At 42.8% G+C, this 19,113-nt stretch overlaps 1 protein-coding gene across 9 annotated transcripts in view; it reads right to left on the bottom strand.

The window, feature by feature from the left end:
- Positions 1-11,190: 11,190 nt before the first annotated feature.
- Sestd1 (SEC14 and spectrin domain containing 1) overlaps positions 11,191-19,113 on the bottom strand; it is a 95,095-nt gene continuing 87,172 nt past the window's right edge. For all 9 annotated transcript variants that reach the window (XM_057754914.1, XM_057754922.1, XM_057754917.1 and 6 more), the window contains one exon: positions 11,191-18,244. In XM_057754914.1, the coding sequence (XP_057610897.1) occupies positions 18,115-18,244 (130 nt within the window). In that variant the 3' untranslated portion in view covers positions 11,191-18,114. The remainder of the gene's footprint in view (positions 18,245-19,113) is intronic.

Below are 19,113 nucleotides of genomic sequence, written 5' to 3'. Positions count from 1 at the left end.
ATCCCAGCACTCCAGAGGCAGAGGCAGGCGGATCTCTGTGAGTTTGAGGACGGCTTGATCTACAGAGTGAGTTCAGGATGGCTAGGGCTACACAGAGAAGCCCTGTCTTGGGAAAACAAGCAAACAGACAAACAAAAGCAAACACACTAAGTCTTGGCAAAGACCTGAATAGTTACGATTTTCCTTTTTTGCTTTCCTTCAACCCCACCCCCGCAGTAACTCAGTAGTTCTCTCACAGAAACCCCTGCCATCAAGGTCTCCTTTCTGCAAAAGCTGTGGCCTTCCTCTAGAATAACGCCTAGTGAACAGCCTGTCATTAACTCCAGCACATGTCTGGAGAAGAGTTAGTAAGAAATACACTGAGCTACAGAAATCGCTACACTACGCTCAGGTGCATTTTATTCATATTAAAGTGGTAAAAGCCTTTGAGTTACAGCTTGTTTCTACTTCGCCTCATCACACACAAAGCAAGCCAGACCAAGAGAGACCCTCACAGGCACTCTCCTGCCTTGGGAGGTTAGAGGCGGCCTGGCAGAAGTGGCTATACCTTCTCTGTTCATCCCTCTGGGAAATGGCTGCTTTTGTATACACTGAATTTCAGTGGAATGTCCTCTATGGGGAATCATAAAGCTATACGGCTAAATTTGATAGAGTTTCAAATCGTGAGTTCTTAAAGCAATAGGCAGAGCTGGTATTTGTGAGCCTTTCCGTGTGGTTGTTTTCAGCTCTCTCTATGGGCATGCTGAGCAAACAGTTTCTTCCCTGCTGTATATACACAAAGAGGGGGCCCCTTTTCTTCCACATGGAGTACCAGGCTTTTGTCTTGGTATGATTGTTGGCTTTTTGACTTTACCAAGACAAATCACAAAGCCCCAATATAAACAATCCAGAATGAGTCTATTATGGTCCTGGCATTCGCAGCCTTCTCATCGGCAACTTCTTCCACACGTGAGCTCATGTCGTCATTCAGCATGGAGGACTCAGTGCTACAAATACTATTCTAGACATTAGGCAAAAGCAGAGCAAGGTTAATCCGCAATGGAGTCTGACCTCTGGACAGTGGGTGGAGACATGGCAAATATACAAACAGAATAGCTAGATGCTAGATGGATGGACAGATAGATGACAGACAGAGCAACAGCATGTAATGAGAACTACAAAGGAACATACAGCCAGAGTGAAGAAAGAATAAAGAGGGAAAGAGGATGCTCTTTTGAGGAGGCTCAGTAAAGCTCTAATAGGTGAGATTTGAGTAGAGACATGGATTAAATAAAAAGAACAAGGCACACAGCTATCTCATGGAAAGAATATTCCAGGCAGCTGGGGCACGCCTTTATTCTTGAAAAGCATCCAATCGGTTGCTAAGCTAAATGAGGACAGAGAAGAAGACAGACAGAACATGAGAAATGGCTGGCTGATTCGCACAAACCCTCTGAGTAAGCCACTGGGTTCTGCCTTGCCGGGATGAGACCCTGGTTTACACCTGGTCTGCCATAATGACTCTTAAGGCCCGTTCCACAATAGAAAGAATCCACTTGGATGATTAATTTTGTGCTAACCCTACTGGTAAGCCAGTAGTGATGCTTTTGGATTGATTCTGAGATGGGAAACTATTGCAGGGCTCTTATCCAAAGAATGGCAACATTTGATTTAATGTTGCTATAGAAACTGTGGAAAAGAGACTGTCGAAGTAAGGTACAAAAGAGGAAGGTCAGATAACCACCACACCGCCTGGTGCACAAAAGGCCACAAAAGACGGTGCTGCAATGCTTCTTTTTGAACACCTACGCCATGCTGAAGAAGAAAGAGGTATTCAAAAGACAGCAAAAAAAAAAAAAAAAAAAAACAAAAAAAACCCAAAGGGCTTCTGCTGGCAATTTTATTCTCTCTGTGATTCGAACAACTTAGAGCTAAGTGTGCTGAAGGACATGCGATCAGGGAGAATAATTACACACAAGCAACGTTTATATCCACTGCCTTTCCCATCTAGAAGTGATAGGAAAAACAAATAAAATTTGTGCAAGTTTCAAGAATACTTAAGCTGGTTAAGAGATCCAGGTGGAACAAAGATTCCCCCCAGATCACCATGTACAGTACAGTTTACACTTTTCCCATATTGCACGTATACCCATGTACAGTTCTGGAAAATTCTCTAAATCATCAAAATAATCTAGAAACATTCAAAAGTTAGTAAAGTTAAAATGAACAAAAAAAAACCTTGAGGATCTTGTTGATATGAGCAAAATCCTTCCTGGTTGAGAAAAATATTTACAATACACCAGGCCAGGAACAAAAAAAGTATTTTGAAAAAGTCATCAAAAAACTTTTCCTAGAGAAACCCTGTCTCAAAAAACCAAAAAAAAAAAAACAAAAAAAAACCTTTTCCTGCACTAACTTTTGTTTTAGAATCAAGCCACGTCACTTGTCACCCGCTCTGAAACATACCCACCATCCAATGTAGCTGAATTCTGATTTCTCTTCTTAGAAGGACATGTGTGGAGAATCCAATTCCAGAAGATGGTGCTATATATATAATTTAAACCACAGAGCTTTGGTGAACTGGTGAACTTGGTTTTGGAAAGTTGCATTACTTTCGTTTTTACTTACTGTTGTTAAACTCCAGTTGAGGCTGAGATTTTCCATCTCAAAATAATCCCCAGGGAGGTCTCACGGGCCACAGTCATTCTGGGGATGCCAGCAGGGACACAGAGCGAGCTGTCACTGCTTGCACACTGTCAAGGGAAGACTAATGACCTAATCCAAAGCCCAATGACACAAAACTCAGATGCCCCAAAAGGCATAGCTGTTACCCATGAAGTCTAAGAAGGAAATAGGGGGTTAAAAAGAAAATGTTGTAAAACATGGGGTTTTATTAAGAAACATTAAGACATAACCCAGGAGATTGGTGTAGACTGTTGAACATGGTGAGACTGGCTTTTATCACCCTGCACTTTCTCAGTTACACGTGGAGGTTTAATTATAACGCGGTCTTAATAAGACCTACCATAGATTAAATTTATTTCCTAATATTTTTTATTTTTTTTTTTTGTGTGTAGGAGGGGGTGTTTAGGCTTACAGAGGTCAGCAGAAGAGGTAAGATTCCCAAGAGCTGGAGCCACAGAAGGTCGAGTCCTTTGACCTGGGTGCTGGGAACCAAACTTGGGTTTTCTGGAAGAGCAGCAAGTGCTCTTAGCCTTTGAGCCAGCTCTACAGCTTCAGTTTCAGCAACTCCAGCTTTGTTTTTAAATGTAACTAGTTTTTTTTTTTTTTTTAAAAAAAAAACAAACAAACTGTTCTTTTAAAGATGCACGTTCTTATCCCAAGCAAATATGCCTTGCTCCAGTTCACACAGAACTCCTAGCCCTGGGAAGAGGGGTGGGTGTCCCAGAACCCACATGAAAGGCAGAGGCTGTGCAGAAGAATAAAGAAGTCACTAACACCTGCAGGAAAAAGGTATTTATATGCACAGGCTTTTAAGAAAAACAGGAAACAAGATGAGAGAACCTCACAGAAAGCTGGAAATCCAAAATGGAAACAAAAGTAGCAGGTCATCTGCCCCACACCCCGCCTGACTCACCCCACCCAGAGCAAACGGGCTTCCTATCTCCAACCCCACCCTCACCAAAGGAAAGACTTCAAACGCAGTCAGTCTGTGTTTGGTAGAGTTTAGAGTCTGCCTCTGGCAAAGCTGTGTTGGGCTCCAGAGAGAACAGAGATCGCCACCCACTGTGCACAAAGGCCTCCTTCCCCATTGTCAGCACCCTGGTTCCCGCCTCCCTTTAGATTTGTACGGCATATAATTTTAATGTAGCGGAGCCTCTCGACAGCCCTGGACTCCGGGTTTCTGCTCCTGGACTCCGGGTTTCTGCTCGACAGCCCTGGACTCCAGGTTTCTGCTGTCATGGACTGGAAAGCTGAAGCAAGAAAAGTTATGGGGTTCATCCAAGCTCAGGAAGCGAGTGAGCCAGGAGGCCAGCCGCTTCACTTGGAATGTCTTACTTCAGTTTCAGAGCGAGTAAATTCTCTCCAAACCGTTAGATCAAAAATGGTAGTGTCTAAGGGTGGATCGCTCTCCACTGCTGAGCACTTTTGCGGTGGGACCGTCTGTTAGGGCGCTCCCAGGAAAAAGTCTTATAAGGAGACAATAGCAGGCAGGCATTGTAGCCCCTGCCTATAGTTCAGCACTCAGAGAAGGGCTGCTTCTAGTTCAAGGCCACCCTGAGCTACACGGTGTAATGGGAGCATCAGTGGCATGGCTGGCTGTCCAGGTGCCCATGGTCTTCACAGAGGCCAACAAAGAGCTGAACACACAGGGACAAAAAGTAAAGACTCGGAAAAGGTGAAAACGGGCGTTCATGGAGATAGAAACCACCCTGTGGGGAAGCAGACTTGCTGGTGGACTGTGGTTGGTCTTTTATCAGGTCCTGGGATTCCGATTGAATTTTTTATTTTCCCCTTTCCTTCCTCAGTTCCCTCTCCCCCTCTCCCATTACATCATCCCCCTCAATGGTCCTTGGCATAGGAAGATAATGAAGGCAGGTGAGGGGGCATCCCTGTTGTAAGTGGGGGTGGTCTCTCCTCTCTCTCTCTCTCTCTCTCTCTCTCTCTCTCTCTCTCTCTCTCTCTCTCTCTCTCTTGCCCAGCTGCTGTGTGACACTGTTATCTCTCTTTCCCACCCTCCTCTTCCCTGGCCGCCTATCCCTTACAAACTCCCCACCACAGTGAGTGCCAGGCCCGACTGGGTTACAAAGTAGGATCCTATCTAAACAAGAACAAAAACCGGAAAGAAAGATTGGAAAGGGACAAAGTGACAGAACCCAAAAGCAGCACATTACTCCACCTCTGTCCCCTGCGGACCCATCAGATAAGGGGACAGAGCACACAAATGACAGCGATACTGCTCAGAGCCTATGTCACCGTTCCTCTTTCATCTGTCAACCACTCTGGAGCCTGGGGGGCAAATGCAGATCCAGTCTCGGAAGGTGGCGTGGCTATTGTCCCTCGTCACTCAGAGACCCAGACAGCTGTGCTAGGCAGATGAAACAGGGACAGGAAAACAGAGGGGCGCCTCACAGAGTCAGGCATGGAGTGAAAGCCCTCCTCGTTGGCCCCTGCAGGCTGGTCAGGCTTGAGCAGATCGGCCTGGTAAACAGGACTATTTGTATTTCTTAACGATTTTCCTTCTGACCCTTAGAAAGGCAGGGGAGTGGTGTGTCTGAGGCCATGTCCCATTACAGACAAGCCCAAGTATGAATTCAAACCATTTTTTTTGGGGGGGGGGGACGACAAAACTTTGAAATCAAAGAATTAAAAGCTCTTGATTGAAAAATTACATTCCAGGATAATAACAGTAATGTGTTTTATTTAGAATTCCATCTCATAACTATACTTAGAGCTTCAAGTATATAGAACATAGGTAGAACCAGTTCACGGTGAAATGCATGGGAGAATTGTGTCCCCCTCTCTTCCCCTCCTGGTCACCTCCATCAGGACACACTGTACCTGCCTTCCCCATTCCCCACCCCCGCCCTCAGCCTCTCTGGTTGAAAACCTGATCTAATAGTAAGGCTGTCTTACAGCCTGGTGCAATGGCTCAGGCTGACAGCCTGTGTCCCACAATGAAGCTGCATGAGAGGATCCTGGACTCAGGTAGAGCCTCCCAATCAGAGCGGACTCTTCAAAGTAAATCTGAGTCTTCTCTGTTCTCACCTTTCCCAAGGGCAGCCTTGTTATTCCTGAAGGAAAAGCCGCCTAAACGGGGTGGGATCAGTAATCCTCAAAATGTAATGGCTTTTTAACGTTTATGCAAATGTCCATTTTCCTTAGAAAACAAAACCTCCCATACCTCCTGAGTATCTGTGATGCAAAGCACTAACCTAAGGAGCCAGTTAACCTTAAAGAGGAAGACAACAATCTCTCCTCTGAGACTTTCCGTCCAGAAAATACTTCTCACATGGAAATATTAATGTAGGCCACTGACCTTGAACCAGCTACCCGCTGAACGTCTTATGGCTACCTTCTTTAATTACCAGGAAAACATCTCTCTTACTGCTCTTGTTGACTGAGGACACTGACCCGGATGCATTAGACACATTAAATAGTTGTTTGCAACTATAAGGTAGTGTCACCTGACACTAAAGCAGGACTCTTACCTGAATGCCTTAAATCATGGAAACCCAAAGTTTGGTTTGTGTCTTACTGTCTGAAGCAATTCTTATTGTAAGTCTAGAAGTATAAGAAATTTATCAAATTGAAAAATTAAAAAATACTGTCAATTCCAGAAACTTCTATGCAAATTTGAGATTTCTTTGGAGGCAACTGTAACTGACAGGTGGCTATGGTATGCTAGTCCAGGGCCTGGGTCTCTACTTCTCCTGTTATTCACGCGAGCATGTTATTTTCTTTTCATGTCTTGTGGACTCGTGGGTTTCGATTCCGATGTGCTTTGCCTTTTCCTGGCAAGTGTGCTGCTGTAAACACACCTGGAAACACACTGAGATCAGCTGTCATCATCAGCGCAGAACAATTCAATTGGCTCTGTGTTTCCTTTTCCCCGTCCAGATTCGGCTGGTTCTTTCTGCTGTGCATCCGGGCTTCTCCAGATCAGTGTGTGCTGCGGACTGTGGGTCACCCCCTCCACAACTACTGCTTTTCCCTTCCCTCCTTACTAGTAGCTGTTTCAAAGCACGTCATTCTTCGTTCCCACAGATTTGCTAGCGTCTCTCATCGCCTATGGAGCACTTCTTTGTTTATACCAAAATAAGAAGAGTTGTTTTAGAAAGAAAGTGCGATTTCTGTGCAGGGCTATCACAAAGAACAAACAGAAACAACCAAACGATCCAACAAAGAAATAAACAAAAAACACCTTACCCTGTTCGTTGTTGGCTTTTAAAGCATAGTGGAAAGCCATGCAGTACTGGCACAGAACAACAAACCGATTAACAGAACGGAATAGCCGGTGTAGATGTGAACCACGGGACTTACAAACGCAGCATAATTTCACGGGACTTCTAGCAATTGATGGAGGGATAAACTATTCAATATGTGATGTTCAGAGCATTTGGCATTTGAAAACAAAACAAAACCTCTGTCCCCTCTCACTACCTCATGCAATACACGAGAAATGCTTATGGTGGCAAGAGCTGGGAAAAATGGAAACTGTGCTAGAGGAACAAAGCTCAGGCTCAAAGCCAAGCTAAAAATCCAAGGTGGTTAGTGAACAGAAGTCTCAAGATATGTGAATATGGTCACTAAACCGCCCAAAGACAGAATGAAGACCCCACTCCCCCCAAACAGTGGGGCTTCCTCCCAGACCCCAGATTGGGCAGAAACCACACCCAAACACCTGTTTTCACAGAGAAATTCTTTATTAAGTGGGGAAGAGAAGTTAAAGTAGCTGCTTCCTGACTCAGGATGAAAAACTGCAGCAAATGACCTTACAGGTGTCATTTTCAAGGGGGGGGGTGGTCCTGTTTGCTGGGATGCCCTGGCAAAGGAGATATGGGATGAGGGAGAAGGGGAAGAGGACAAGGGAAGGGGAAGGGGCTGGCGGGGCCAAAGGACTGCCTCTGCATGAGGAGAAAGATGTGGCACACAAGCAGTGGTTTATAAAGGCAAAGGGGGAACCCTGTGTTAGGATGAGGTGTTTAATTTTAATTGGGCATGTTAATTAGGTGAGCCAAAAGGGGCTTCTGATTGTTGGATCTGGTAGTCAGCATCAGGAGGAAGTGGCCAAATAAGGAAAGGGATCCTGGTGACTAGCTTTAGGAATGTAATCTAATGGCTTTTAGCAGGACTGAGGGAATGGGAGAGAAGCGCAAAGCCTGCCAGAGTCATGTGCTTGAGTGGGCTAGTGTCCCTCACAGCCAAAACAACAAACTGGGGGGAATGCATGCTATAAATAGGATGAATTACTACTTTTATAAAAAAGCTTCTTTAAACAAATAAAAATGCTAGGGCTCCAGTGGAAAAACACAGGAAAAGAATAGTTAAGTCACCAATAGGGAAGCCAGGTGGATATTGCTAACCATTACACTATTTCAGTTAAAACTGGGAACACAACTTTCTTTCCCCAAGATTTAAAATGCTTAAAAGAAACAACCTCTTGTGCTGAAAATAAAAAAATGTCATGTTGGGTGTGTTAGCTGTTGAAGGGAGCATGAACTTGCCCAGCCTGTTGGAGAAAAATCTGGCATGCCACGTGCCTAAGAGTATAAATAACTCAGTGTGTCTCTACCTTCAGAACCCTTAAGATTAGATGCTGTCAAAATGGCAACGTCCAGTGTTCACTGCAGCACGGCTAAGAAGAACGGGGATGGAACCAAGTTTCATAAACAGTGGTCTCTATGCATTGTCAAGTGTTAGCACTGACTTGTGCAGAAAAAAACACACGTTTATAAAGGGAAATCTGAGGTGTGAAGACAATCATAGTGAAAGGCAGGGGTGAAGCTGGGTGATGGTACATGTGTGTTATGTACACTGTTATACACGTTATATGTATGTGTTGTGTACATATTGTTATGTAAATGTGTTGTGCAAATATGTGCTATGTAAAAGCACAAAGGAAATAAATTCACAGAATGTTAACTAGATGTTCCTTGAATTGATGGGCTGTGGGGAAGTTTTTACTGTCTGTACATCTGATGGAATTCTTGTAGAAACAGTAATTGAATGTTACATTTGAATAGACTTAAAAAAGATAAACTGTAAAGGAGTTACCTTTCTTTAGTTGCCCACAACCATCACTGATTCATGAGACAGTAGAAAATGCATTCTCTTCTGGTCATTTAATAAACACATCTGATACCCCAAATTCCTAGGAGTATATGACATAGTTCCCCCAAAATACCACCTCCACAGCACTAACTGGCCTGGAACTTGCTATGCAGAGTAGTTCAGTCTCAAACTTACAAAGATCTGTTTGCCTTTCTCTTAGGTTCTGGGATTAAAGGTATGTGCCACCATGCTGGCACACATCTGTATTTATTATTATTATTATTCTCTCATGAAAGAAGCCCTGGGTTTGGGTGTTAGCAAATGGAGGGTGGTGTCTGAAAATCAACATATGTAAGTATTTAGAAAGGATGCTCTAGAGTCTTCCAATCAGAAGTGTGTAAACCAAATGTGGTGGTGCAGACCTAGACGCTCAGCACTGGGGAGATGGACAAAAAACAATCAGGAACTCAAAGCCAGCACAGTCAAATGTCTGAGGCCAGTCAGGGCTATGTTAGACCTTATGTCGAAAACAATACCCACAACTGTGTATGGTTTGCAGGGTGGAAACAGAACCCCAGATCCTATTCTTGTCTCACTGAATCTGAATCTACATTTTCATAAGCTCTCCAGTTGGTTTGAGGAACACTGATGCTTGTCACTGACCCAAGACTTGTTCTACTTCTAACTGTATGCCTACACTGTGACTGAACCTTGATCTATTTTTATACCCTAAGACCTTAGTCAACCCAGAGGGTCTATGAGCTTCAAATGTTGTTACAGAACATAGCAGTAATGAATGTTTTATGTTCTAAAATCTACAGGCAGAGCCATCATTCAGAGTTTACTATTGTTAACCATAATGAGATATAAGGTCACCTTTCATGAGTTTGCTTAATAGGGCAGAAAAGAAGCAACAATATCTTAGTAACTGTTTTAATGGTTGTCTTTGATGCTCCCCAGTTACAGAAGGGTCTAGCAGAGCCTGGTTCAGCCTAAATATAGGACTTACCCCATTATGGTCGTTTGAATGAGAATACCCCCCAGGCTCACGTTTTAATACTTGGGACACCAGTTGGTGGAATTGTTTGGGAAGGATTAAAAGATGTGGCCTCGTTGGAGGTCACTAGACATGGGTTTTTCAAAAATCTGGTGCCATTCCCAACATGCTGTCTACCTCCTGTTATAGCTAAAGATGCCAGCTCTCAGCTGAAGTTTGGTCACCTGGGGCTCTGACATCACAAGCTCTAACCTCCTGAAACTGTAAGCCCAAAATAAACTTTTCCATTCAGTTGCCTTGGTCATGGTGTCTTCTCACAGCAACAGAACAGTAACTAATACATCCATGGGGGCAACTGTCACTGTGTGTGGATAACTGGTCGACCTGGTATGTTGTAGGAGAAGCCTCTTGTTTTTTCCTGGCTCAGTCCCAAAGTAATTACCCAGAAACCATATTATTTGCAATACTGTTTTGCCAATAGCTTAAGCTTATTTCTGGCTAACTCATATCTTAAATTAACCCATCTCTATTAATCTATGTATTGCCACAAGAATGTGGCTTACAAGGTAAAGTTCTGGCATGTCTCAGGTATGGCTACATGGCTTCTTTTGACTCCATCTTCCTTCTCACAGCATTCAGTTTAGTTTTCCCTGCCTACCTCTGTTCTGCCCTGCTATAGGCTCAAAGCATTTTCTTTATTCATTAACCAATAAAAACAATACATATACAGAAAGACCTCCCACACCACTGGTAGGTCTAAAAATACTTTAAGTATAAGGCAGACAGAAATATCAAGGTTGATGTTGAGCTACATACATTTTCTCTCTTTAATGTGAGCAAACATAGACCTTGAGGAGTTTGAAACAGCTTTATGGATGTCAAATCTTTAATAGAAAATCTAGAGATTTGGACACTGTAATTGACTTCAGGTGAAAATAACTATTAATATAGATTCTCTGTATATAATATTTTGTTTATGCCTTGAACTATAATTCAAAGATACTTTACTGGCAAATTTCCAAATTTTTGAAATCAATAATTCATGGCAGCCATTCTGGAGCTGCAATTATTTACAGAAAAATATGGATTTAAAAAGTTGATTTCTTGGGCTGGAGATGTAAATTAGTGTCCGAGTAGTTGCCTAGAACACACAAAGTACTGGGTGCGCTCCCCCCCAACACCCCAATCCTGGTGCGAAGAGGGAATGTAAACACTGTTCACCTATGATGACACAGCTACCCTAGTAATGCAGTACCTGGTAACAGCACTGTATCTCTATGCCACTCAGGGAAGATGATTGTGTTGTCAGTGAGAAACCTCTATCTTCTAACATTTTAAATTATTTCAGAACAAGCAAGCCATAGTTTCTTTTATTTAAATAAAAGATTTTTAGAAAATACTGGTCAAAAAATAAAAAAAAATAATTAAAATAGGTTCAAAGATGTAAGACTCATCAGATTATATTATAGAGACCGGTAATGACTAAATTCTACCTAGATCTTATGAACAATCTTTATTTACAAAAATCAAACTTGTTTAATAGCAAAGAAATACATACCAAAATCTGCTGCCATTGTTTTTAAGGTTTTATTGCATATTTACAATTTGGGCACATTATAAGGATGTACAACAGAGGCCAAATCTCCCAGCCCTTAGAAATCCTGTAAGAAAGGTTAGATAAATCACACACTGGTATTTTTGAACATGGGTATCAGAAACATATAATGATCATAACTTTATAGGCGAATACTCTGTGTAATGAACAGAAGAGGGGGACGGCACACAGCAGAGAAACTGTCACCAAGTACGAAACAAACACAGCTGGGCTGAAAAGATGAGAACGATGACCTTTACAGGTTAGAAGTCTACAACAGCACACCTATCCGCTACGTAAAACTGTGAGGTAGAGTTCTTGCCGTCCTGGTTTCTGCTTTCCTGACCACCACGGGGGTACTCCCTAAACAGGGGTCTTCTTCATGCTGTGGTACCAGGAACTGACTCTTGTATATGTTCTTGTTTCTGGTCCACTCCACTTCCATCACAAAGTGTTCTTCATTACTACTCAATGATGGACCTTACTTTCCCTACTGAGCGTGTGGTAAATGTAAGATAACTGAGCTCGTGCCGTTTCTTCTAGCTAATATGTTTGCATGCTTAGAGCCTGACCTTTTACAGAGTGGAGCTAATTCTAAAATTTCACGTCTTAGGAACCTCTTGGGGAGCTACTTTGTGGCAGACAGGCTCCCTTACTTCCCTCAAATGCCAACTACCACATTCAAACATGAATGATATCATTTCTACCCCAACTTCTTTTACTATTTAAACACGGCAATCAGAAAAAAATAGTCTACACCTTTTTACACATTCAAAATATAAAAATCAGAGCACAGAACAATCATGTTGGGAAAGTGAATGGTAGTTTCTTTTTAAAAACACTCCTACAAGCCAGCAATTTTAACTATTTAGCCATGAGTGAATGAACAACTATTTTCACACAGACGTATGTAAGAATAATCACTGCAGCTTTGTTGGTGATTGACACTCCTGCCAACAGCCCCATTAGCCAATAAGAAACTGGAAAAACACGTGGTAATATACAATCAATGGGAACACAACTCAGCAATAAAACAAAAATGAATTAATAAAACCAACTCCATGGATAAATCTCCCAAATATGGTAGTGAAGAAGGCTTATCAAAGGGAGTACTTGACATGAGATGCTAATCAAGTTCTAAAACAGAACAGTCTAACTTACAGTTGGAAAAAGAGCAGCGCTTGGGTCATGTGGGGTCAGGGATTGGGGAGAACTTTCTAGAATAGGTTTTCCTCTACGTCGCACTCACGTATTTAAGAACACACAGGGCATGGGAATGTTCTCTCCAGGTAGATTTCACAGCAAAAGAAAGCTATGAGCAAGAGGTAAGCCGAAGTGTTCAGAAGGAAGTATACAGGAGCTTGCAATTTTACATACATCAAAAATAATCTGGGTGGATGGACAGACGGAAGGGCATGTGATAAGGCAATATGCACTAACGCCCAAGTGGTGAGGACACTATGAAATCATTTTAAATTTCATGGACTTTAAATTTTTATAATAAAATGTTGCCATTTACTCCCTAAAAGGCCCTTAGAAAATCATTGCCACCAAATACTATTTTGTGCCAATTTAGAAAACTACGCTTCTCTTTAGAGTGTGAGGTGATCATCAGTTCCCAATCTACTCTGGTGAAAAACTGCCCAAGCGGTATTTTGAGCTGAGAAGTCCATCCACCCCGATGTCACTCAAGCGACTGAACTGGCTGTGAGGACTAACACCGGGCCAAGATGAAGACATTCTTTGGAGAAATGACAAAAGTAAGACTTGTTTGTGCTCCATCTAATCAACTAAATCAGTCAGAAAACAAAACACACGGGGGTGAGGCTTCACCCTGCAGAGTGAGCAGCCACTGCCTTCAAAGGACAGGCGCCTTCACCCTATCCGGCCAGTCCAAGGACTCTGCATTCGATTATGGTTCACTGGGAACCAGCCTCAGCGCGCACGGCCCCCGTGTTCCACATGTCTTACTTCAAGCCCTTCCCACCTCTGCTCTAAATGCCCAACAGTCACTATTTTTAGCCATGTTTAGAATTCCTGTATCATGACATATAAGACTCATATACTGCATCTCGCCTCATAAAGAGTTCTCACAAAAATAATCTCGATTCTTTGAAACATTTACTCCCCAGCTTTCATAATATTTAGTTTCAGCACTGGCTTTCCTGAGCTCTTCGTGCCCGAGCACAGGTTCTGCTGTGTCCTGGTACACAGATTAGCGTTTATTCTCACATGCGCTACAAACTCCTGCTGGGGCATTGAGTCACACTGAGCGTCACCTCCACAGACTGGCACCATCATGGGACACCCCATTTCTAAGTCTCCATTACAGGACTGGTCTTTCCCCATTGTCAGCACTGCCTGTCTGTCAAATCGCCTCTTCTCTAAGCGAGACCAGCACTAATGGTGGACTCACGCCGTATTTACCCCAGTACTGGGAGATTCTACAAATCTCCTCAGACTTACACTCTTGGCTTTAAATTTGTTTCCTTCTTAATACACTCCAACCACAACTTTCTTCGGCTTGTGTTAATTAATGGAGCTAATGGAGTTGTCTCATGCCCTGTCAAACACAGCACAGAAGATACTTGTGCGGTATCGTCCACCTTGACGTTCTGTCATCGTCCCCAGAAGAGACTGTCAGTTTTAAAGCTTCATTCTACTGAAGCGGGCACTAGCTCCACCCTCTGTACTTCCGCAGGTAATCTAAATGCACATTTCCTTATCCATTGGTGAGATATGGGTAGGGGTGAAGGGGCAGGGCTGAAGGGAATGTGGAGTAGAGAGGATAAACATACACCCTCTTTACTACTCCATGAATGCCACTTGAGGCAGAGCAAGATTAAGGAGTATTATTTCCTACTCTGTAGGATTACAGCAATGATACCTTCCACTGTTCATGCCCCTTCAATCCTCAATACTTCTGTAGATTACTATGTTTCATTATTGAAATTGATGACTTGCGCATTCCAAATTTTAGAGCTTTGGGGATATTTATTGACATATATTGATTTCAGGAAGTCAAGGAGTGTCAAATGCTATCCATGTCGTTTCACCAAGATATCTGTTGGCTGCGTATCAGAAAATACGTTCTGCTCTCAACTGAGACTCTTTACTTCTAGAGCTGAAAGGTAGCACTGCTAAGTCTGTTAACTCGGTTAACTGTTTTGGCTGTCTTCACACATCTTTTTAAATCCTAGAGACCTTTTCCTTTCGGTGCTTAATCAAAGGTACGAGCACTGCACAAACCTTGTTGCGGATCACAGCCTATTTACTGATGCTTTTCTCTACCTGTGCCTTCTATACAGACTCCAGATGTACAGATTTGCACCAGCTAGAATAGCATTAGTTGTTAGCAGCCATCATGGTTTTCTTACGACTAAGTGTGCTTGAGTTAGGATGTGAGAGCCACACAAGAATACCAAATCTCTTCTGGAAAGTTATACAGCACATAAAAGAAAGGCGGATGACCTCTTCCAGGTATCCTGTGCGCCGGGATATATTCAGCCCACCTGACAATCATTCCATTGCATGCAGAGGGGTTTAGATGAGAGAGTATGATTTGCTTAGCACTGTCAAAAACGCAACTTGACATGTTCTCAGTGAGGATGGCAGTAACAATCCTCACACCACACCACACATCACCTGAAAGTAAAGAAGTGACAAGTAGGTAACATTCAAGCCGATTTAAATCCCAATGGAGCAAGAGATCCACTCAGCTCTGCAGTACTGAACCTGCGTGAGCAGGCTGAGCAGTTTCACCAATATCACTAACGATCACCCTTGTACAGTAAGGTCAAAGCAGTGAGAACTGGGAACAGAGCCAAACTGATGTAAAGAAAGCTATCGTCTCTCCATCACAGCTCTGCTGCGTCAGAGAGCACTAAGAGAAGACACCGAACCGCCACTGTCTACGAGTTCACACAGGAACGAAAAGAGAAAAGGCAGACAGACACAACCTAATAAAAGTCGCCCAGCTAACATGTCAGTCAATCCCTAGGAGGAACTACAGTGATGTAGGGGCTATGGCACTGAACCAGTGAGAAAGATGTATTTCTTTTCAATTACACGTGGAAGCCAAGGTCAGCATCAACATAGCAAAGGCCTGAGATTCCAAACAGACTGAAAGCCAGGTGGTGGTGGCGCACGCCTTTAATCCCAGCACTCGGGAGGCAGAGGCAGGTGGATCTCTGGGAGTTTGAGGCCAGCCTGGTCTACAAGAGCTAGTTCCAGGTCAGGCTCCAAAGCTACAAAGAGAAACCCTGTCTCGAAAAACCAAAAAAAAAAAAAAACAAACCAAAAAACAAAAACAAAACAAAACAAAAGAACAGACTGAAGTCACATCCTTCATGTGTCCTCTAGGTGAACTGTGACCATATAAGAAATCGGTCTGGGGCATTGCTGGGTTTTTATTCATAACTTTTTTATTCATAACAAAGACACACAAACAGAGGGGCAGGACATCTGCCAATCAAGAGTGACTATTCGTGTATCTTGCTGTATGTGACTATTCAAATCACACATGGCATTTCCATATTTTATCTTACTTTACGTTTTTAAAAGGAAAGAGAGCTTAAGGTGCATTGAACTTAACTCATTTGGAATTTTGCATCCGTGAGCTGATGATATAATTACATTCATAATGAAAACACTGGCAACTCTGAAATTCAGTGTAAGAAACAGATACTGAATATAAGAAACAAGCATTTAAAGTTGCATGTCTAAGGATCTAACATACACACTCCACAGAAGCAGATCTGCAAGTCAGCCCGACTCTAGGAAGCACCACTGTTTTCATACACCCCAGACCACAGCAGAAGAGGAATTATTACTAACGCCCACACTGACACACACGTTGAGGACCAAGCACGTTAAACACAAGGCAAGGTCTAGGCACATGACACGTGGGACAACAGTGAAGTCCATGAAGGACCGTAGGACAGGATAGGAAAGACTCAGCACCGTCGTGAGACTGAAAGAGTCACCGGAGGAAAGCCCTGAAGGAGGGTTACAAGTACAGAGAGAACTTCTGGATGGTGCCAGAGGCAGTGGCAGTGTGAGACGTGGGAGCAATTGAATATTTGCCCTGGACACTGTGGCACCATTAATCAAAACTACTCCAGGTAAAAGAGACAAGGACGCATCCTTCATTTAGGTGAAAATGGCAGGAAGATGGCTGAAAGCTGTGCATTTAGATCAGACGGGTAACGCGGGAGGGCACTGGGGATGAGATGTCTTACATGAGCCCAGGACAGCAGCCGAGTGTGCATGTGCAAGAGACCTGTTCTCAATGAGTCCAGATCTACACTCACGGTGATGGCAGAGATACAATCCTTGAAAGATGGCTTTGGGAGATGCCAGGAATACAGAGTAAGGGATGCGATGGGACAGATAGAAAGCATTTGATTCGGTAACTGGAAGACTACGGCTGATTTTCAAAAGAACAGGTTCTCATAGAGTGAGGTGTAACAGCTAACAGAAAGGTTTGCAGAGAGAGTGATGAGAACGGCGGACAAGGAACATGGAATTCTTCAAGGCTGGCAGAGAAGAGGCTGGAGAAAACTGGCTTTAGCACAGGAGAGTATGTGAGCATCACTATAGACTGCAAAAACAAACCAGCATACAATTCTTTGCATAATTCTGTACTGATCATAAGCCCAGTTGGTTTTCACCTTTAAAAAAATCTTCTAAAATAAAAATTAACACGATGTTAAATTATATACATTTTATAACTTAATACAAACATAAAAAGCATTACCATTTTATGACAAATTTTATTTCTAAAGATCTGTAGTTTTTGTGACTAGACTTCTTCAGGATGATTTTGTCTCTAGCGTCATGAGATATTAAATATTATTAACAATTTCTGCTTTAGTTCCAGAGCAATTACTGTGATATAAAAGATTACATTGAAATAGTTAAGCATACCTTCATCCTCAGCCCTCCTTCCCCAAAGACAACCATCTTTAGAGTAGTTAACTATTTGGACAGTATTTTTCAAGAGAAAAATTAAAAATAGTCTTCTATTATTGTTCTTAAAGGTCTAATCTTTTCACAATAAACATGCTTATTTTTTAATATATACACATGCATACATATGAAATTTCTGCCTAAAATACATGCAGCCACCATTAAAACCAAATGACTAGCCCATCCTCACAACCCTAAGAATGGCCTTTTAGTAAGGCACTCACGTTTAGAATCGGGATGTAACTAACCAAATTAAGTGAGAAGCTTGAAGAAGACTTTTATGAGGCACAGACAACTTTTAATACATTATAACTGCAATAGGAAAATGTCTTCCAATGAATAGGATATGTCAAAGACCTGGAGGGTTTTCTTCATATAGACAATAAAAATAATCAATTTTGAAGAATTACAGAGTGAAATTTTGAGGACGCCACTATCCACTAACAGTCTAACTATGGTCTAAATATTCTACATCACCTGGGGAGGAAGGGCAACCATGTTCTTACAGAGAATTCCTAAGCTCCGATTAGCACCATTCAAAAGCTTATTATCAGTTGTTCATCTACAAACTGGCCAAGTCAGGTAAAAGCGTGAAAGCAAGGACCCAGTGCAGTGTTTACAGTTCCTTCTGTTAAGGTACCTGGAGTCTAGAGCATCACAGCACATTACGTGATTATGCTTCGGTAGCCAAGAGGTGTTAGCATTTAGAGAGACGTGTTGTGGGAAGAAAGGAGGCTTATCCTGCTGGGAAATGCATCTTAATGAGCTGTGGATAACACAGCCGTGCCACCAGTGACGTGTGGGCATATGACCTGCAGATCTGTGGGAGCTGGGGATATTAGCTTTCCGTGGTCACCAATTCGGGATGTCTCAGCTGCTGCCTTTTGAGACTGACCAGTTTCATTCTGTCTCTGATGTGCTCGGCAGTAGAAGCCATGTCACTTGGACTCCCAAAATACTGTTCAGTTCTAAAGTCAGGACACACAGAAAACACACAGGTTAATACACGTTCATTTCACTGGACCAGGTGCATAAGAGCAGATGTTATCATAAGACGTGATCCGGCCTATGTAGAAACTAGTTCATCTGGGGTCATGTAATGGCTGCTGGGATTGCGCTTTGCTGCAGATAAGTCACATGACATTAAGCTACTTTTTATAGTTCAAATCCAGACAGCCCTAGAGATTTTTCTCTGTATAGACAAGGAGTAATACTCTTCTCCACAGGAATAAACTGATAACTCTTTTCAATATGAATTTCAAACATTCACTGGAAGTTCGTGACACAGCACTTAGTCCTGTGTGTCTCATAGCTAAGTTCTGTATAGATAATTGGCTGGAGGAACCCCTTCCCCCCGACACATACATATACACATACACTGCTATGATCTGGAATAATTACTCCACCCTGTTATCAGGCGTGGGGACATGGAGAGCTGCAGTCACTGCTAAGAAGTAAAAAGGAGCCGAGGCACTGGGCTCCAGCCTCTATACTCCCCATCACTAGACCACAGAGGATACTTTACTTCTATCTGATGGCTTGGTGTCTCTATTATTTGACTCCTTTGACGGCTCAGTAACTCAGTGACAAGATCTGCAGGGATGAAACTCTTGATTCTTTTCCTGGCTTGTTGGTTTTTACACGAGGTCATCTCACATTTGAAATAGTAAAGAAGGTACAGGTTAGGGCCTGATAACTTTCCATATGGAAAATCTCGGATACCTTAGTGTGAAGACAGCTCTGGAGCAGGACAGACCTGAGACTGTGTCCTAACTCCAACAGCTGCAACCATGAATCACTGGTCCTCTGAATCTGAGCCTCATTTCCTTCCGTTCTA

This window comes from Chionomys nivalis, chromosome 22 (genome assembly GCF_950005125.1).
Source record: "Chionomys nivalis chromosome 22, mChiNiv1.1, whole genome shotgun sequence".
Lineage (NCBI taxonomy): Eukaryota > Metazoa > Chordata > Mammalia > Rodentia > Cricetidae > Chionomys > Chionomys nivalis.
This window is presented reverse-complemented; position numbering and strand designations above follow the sequence as displayed.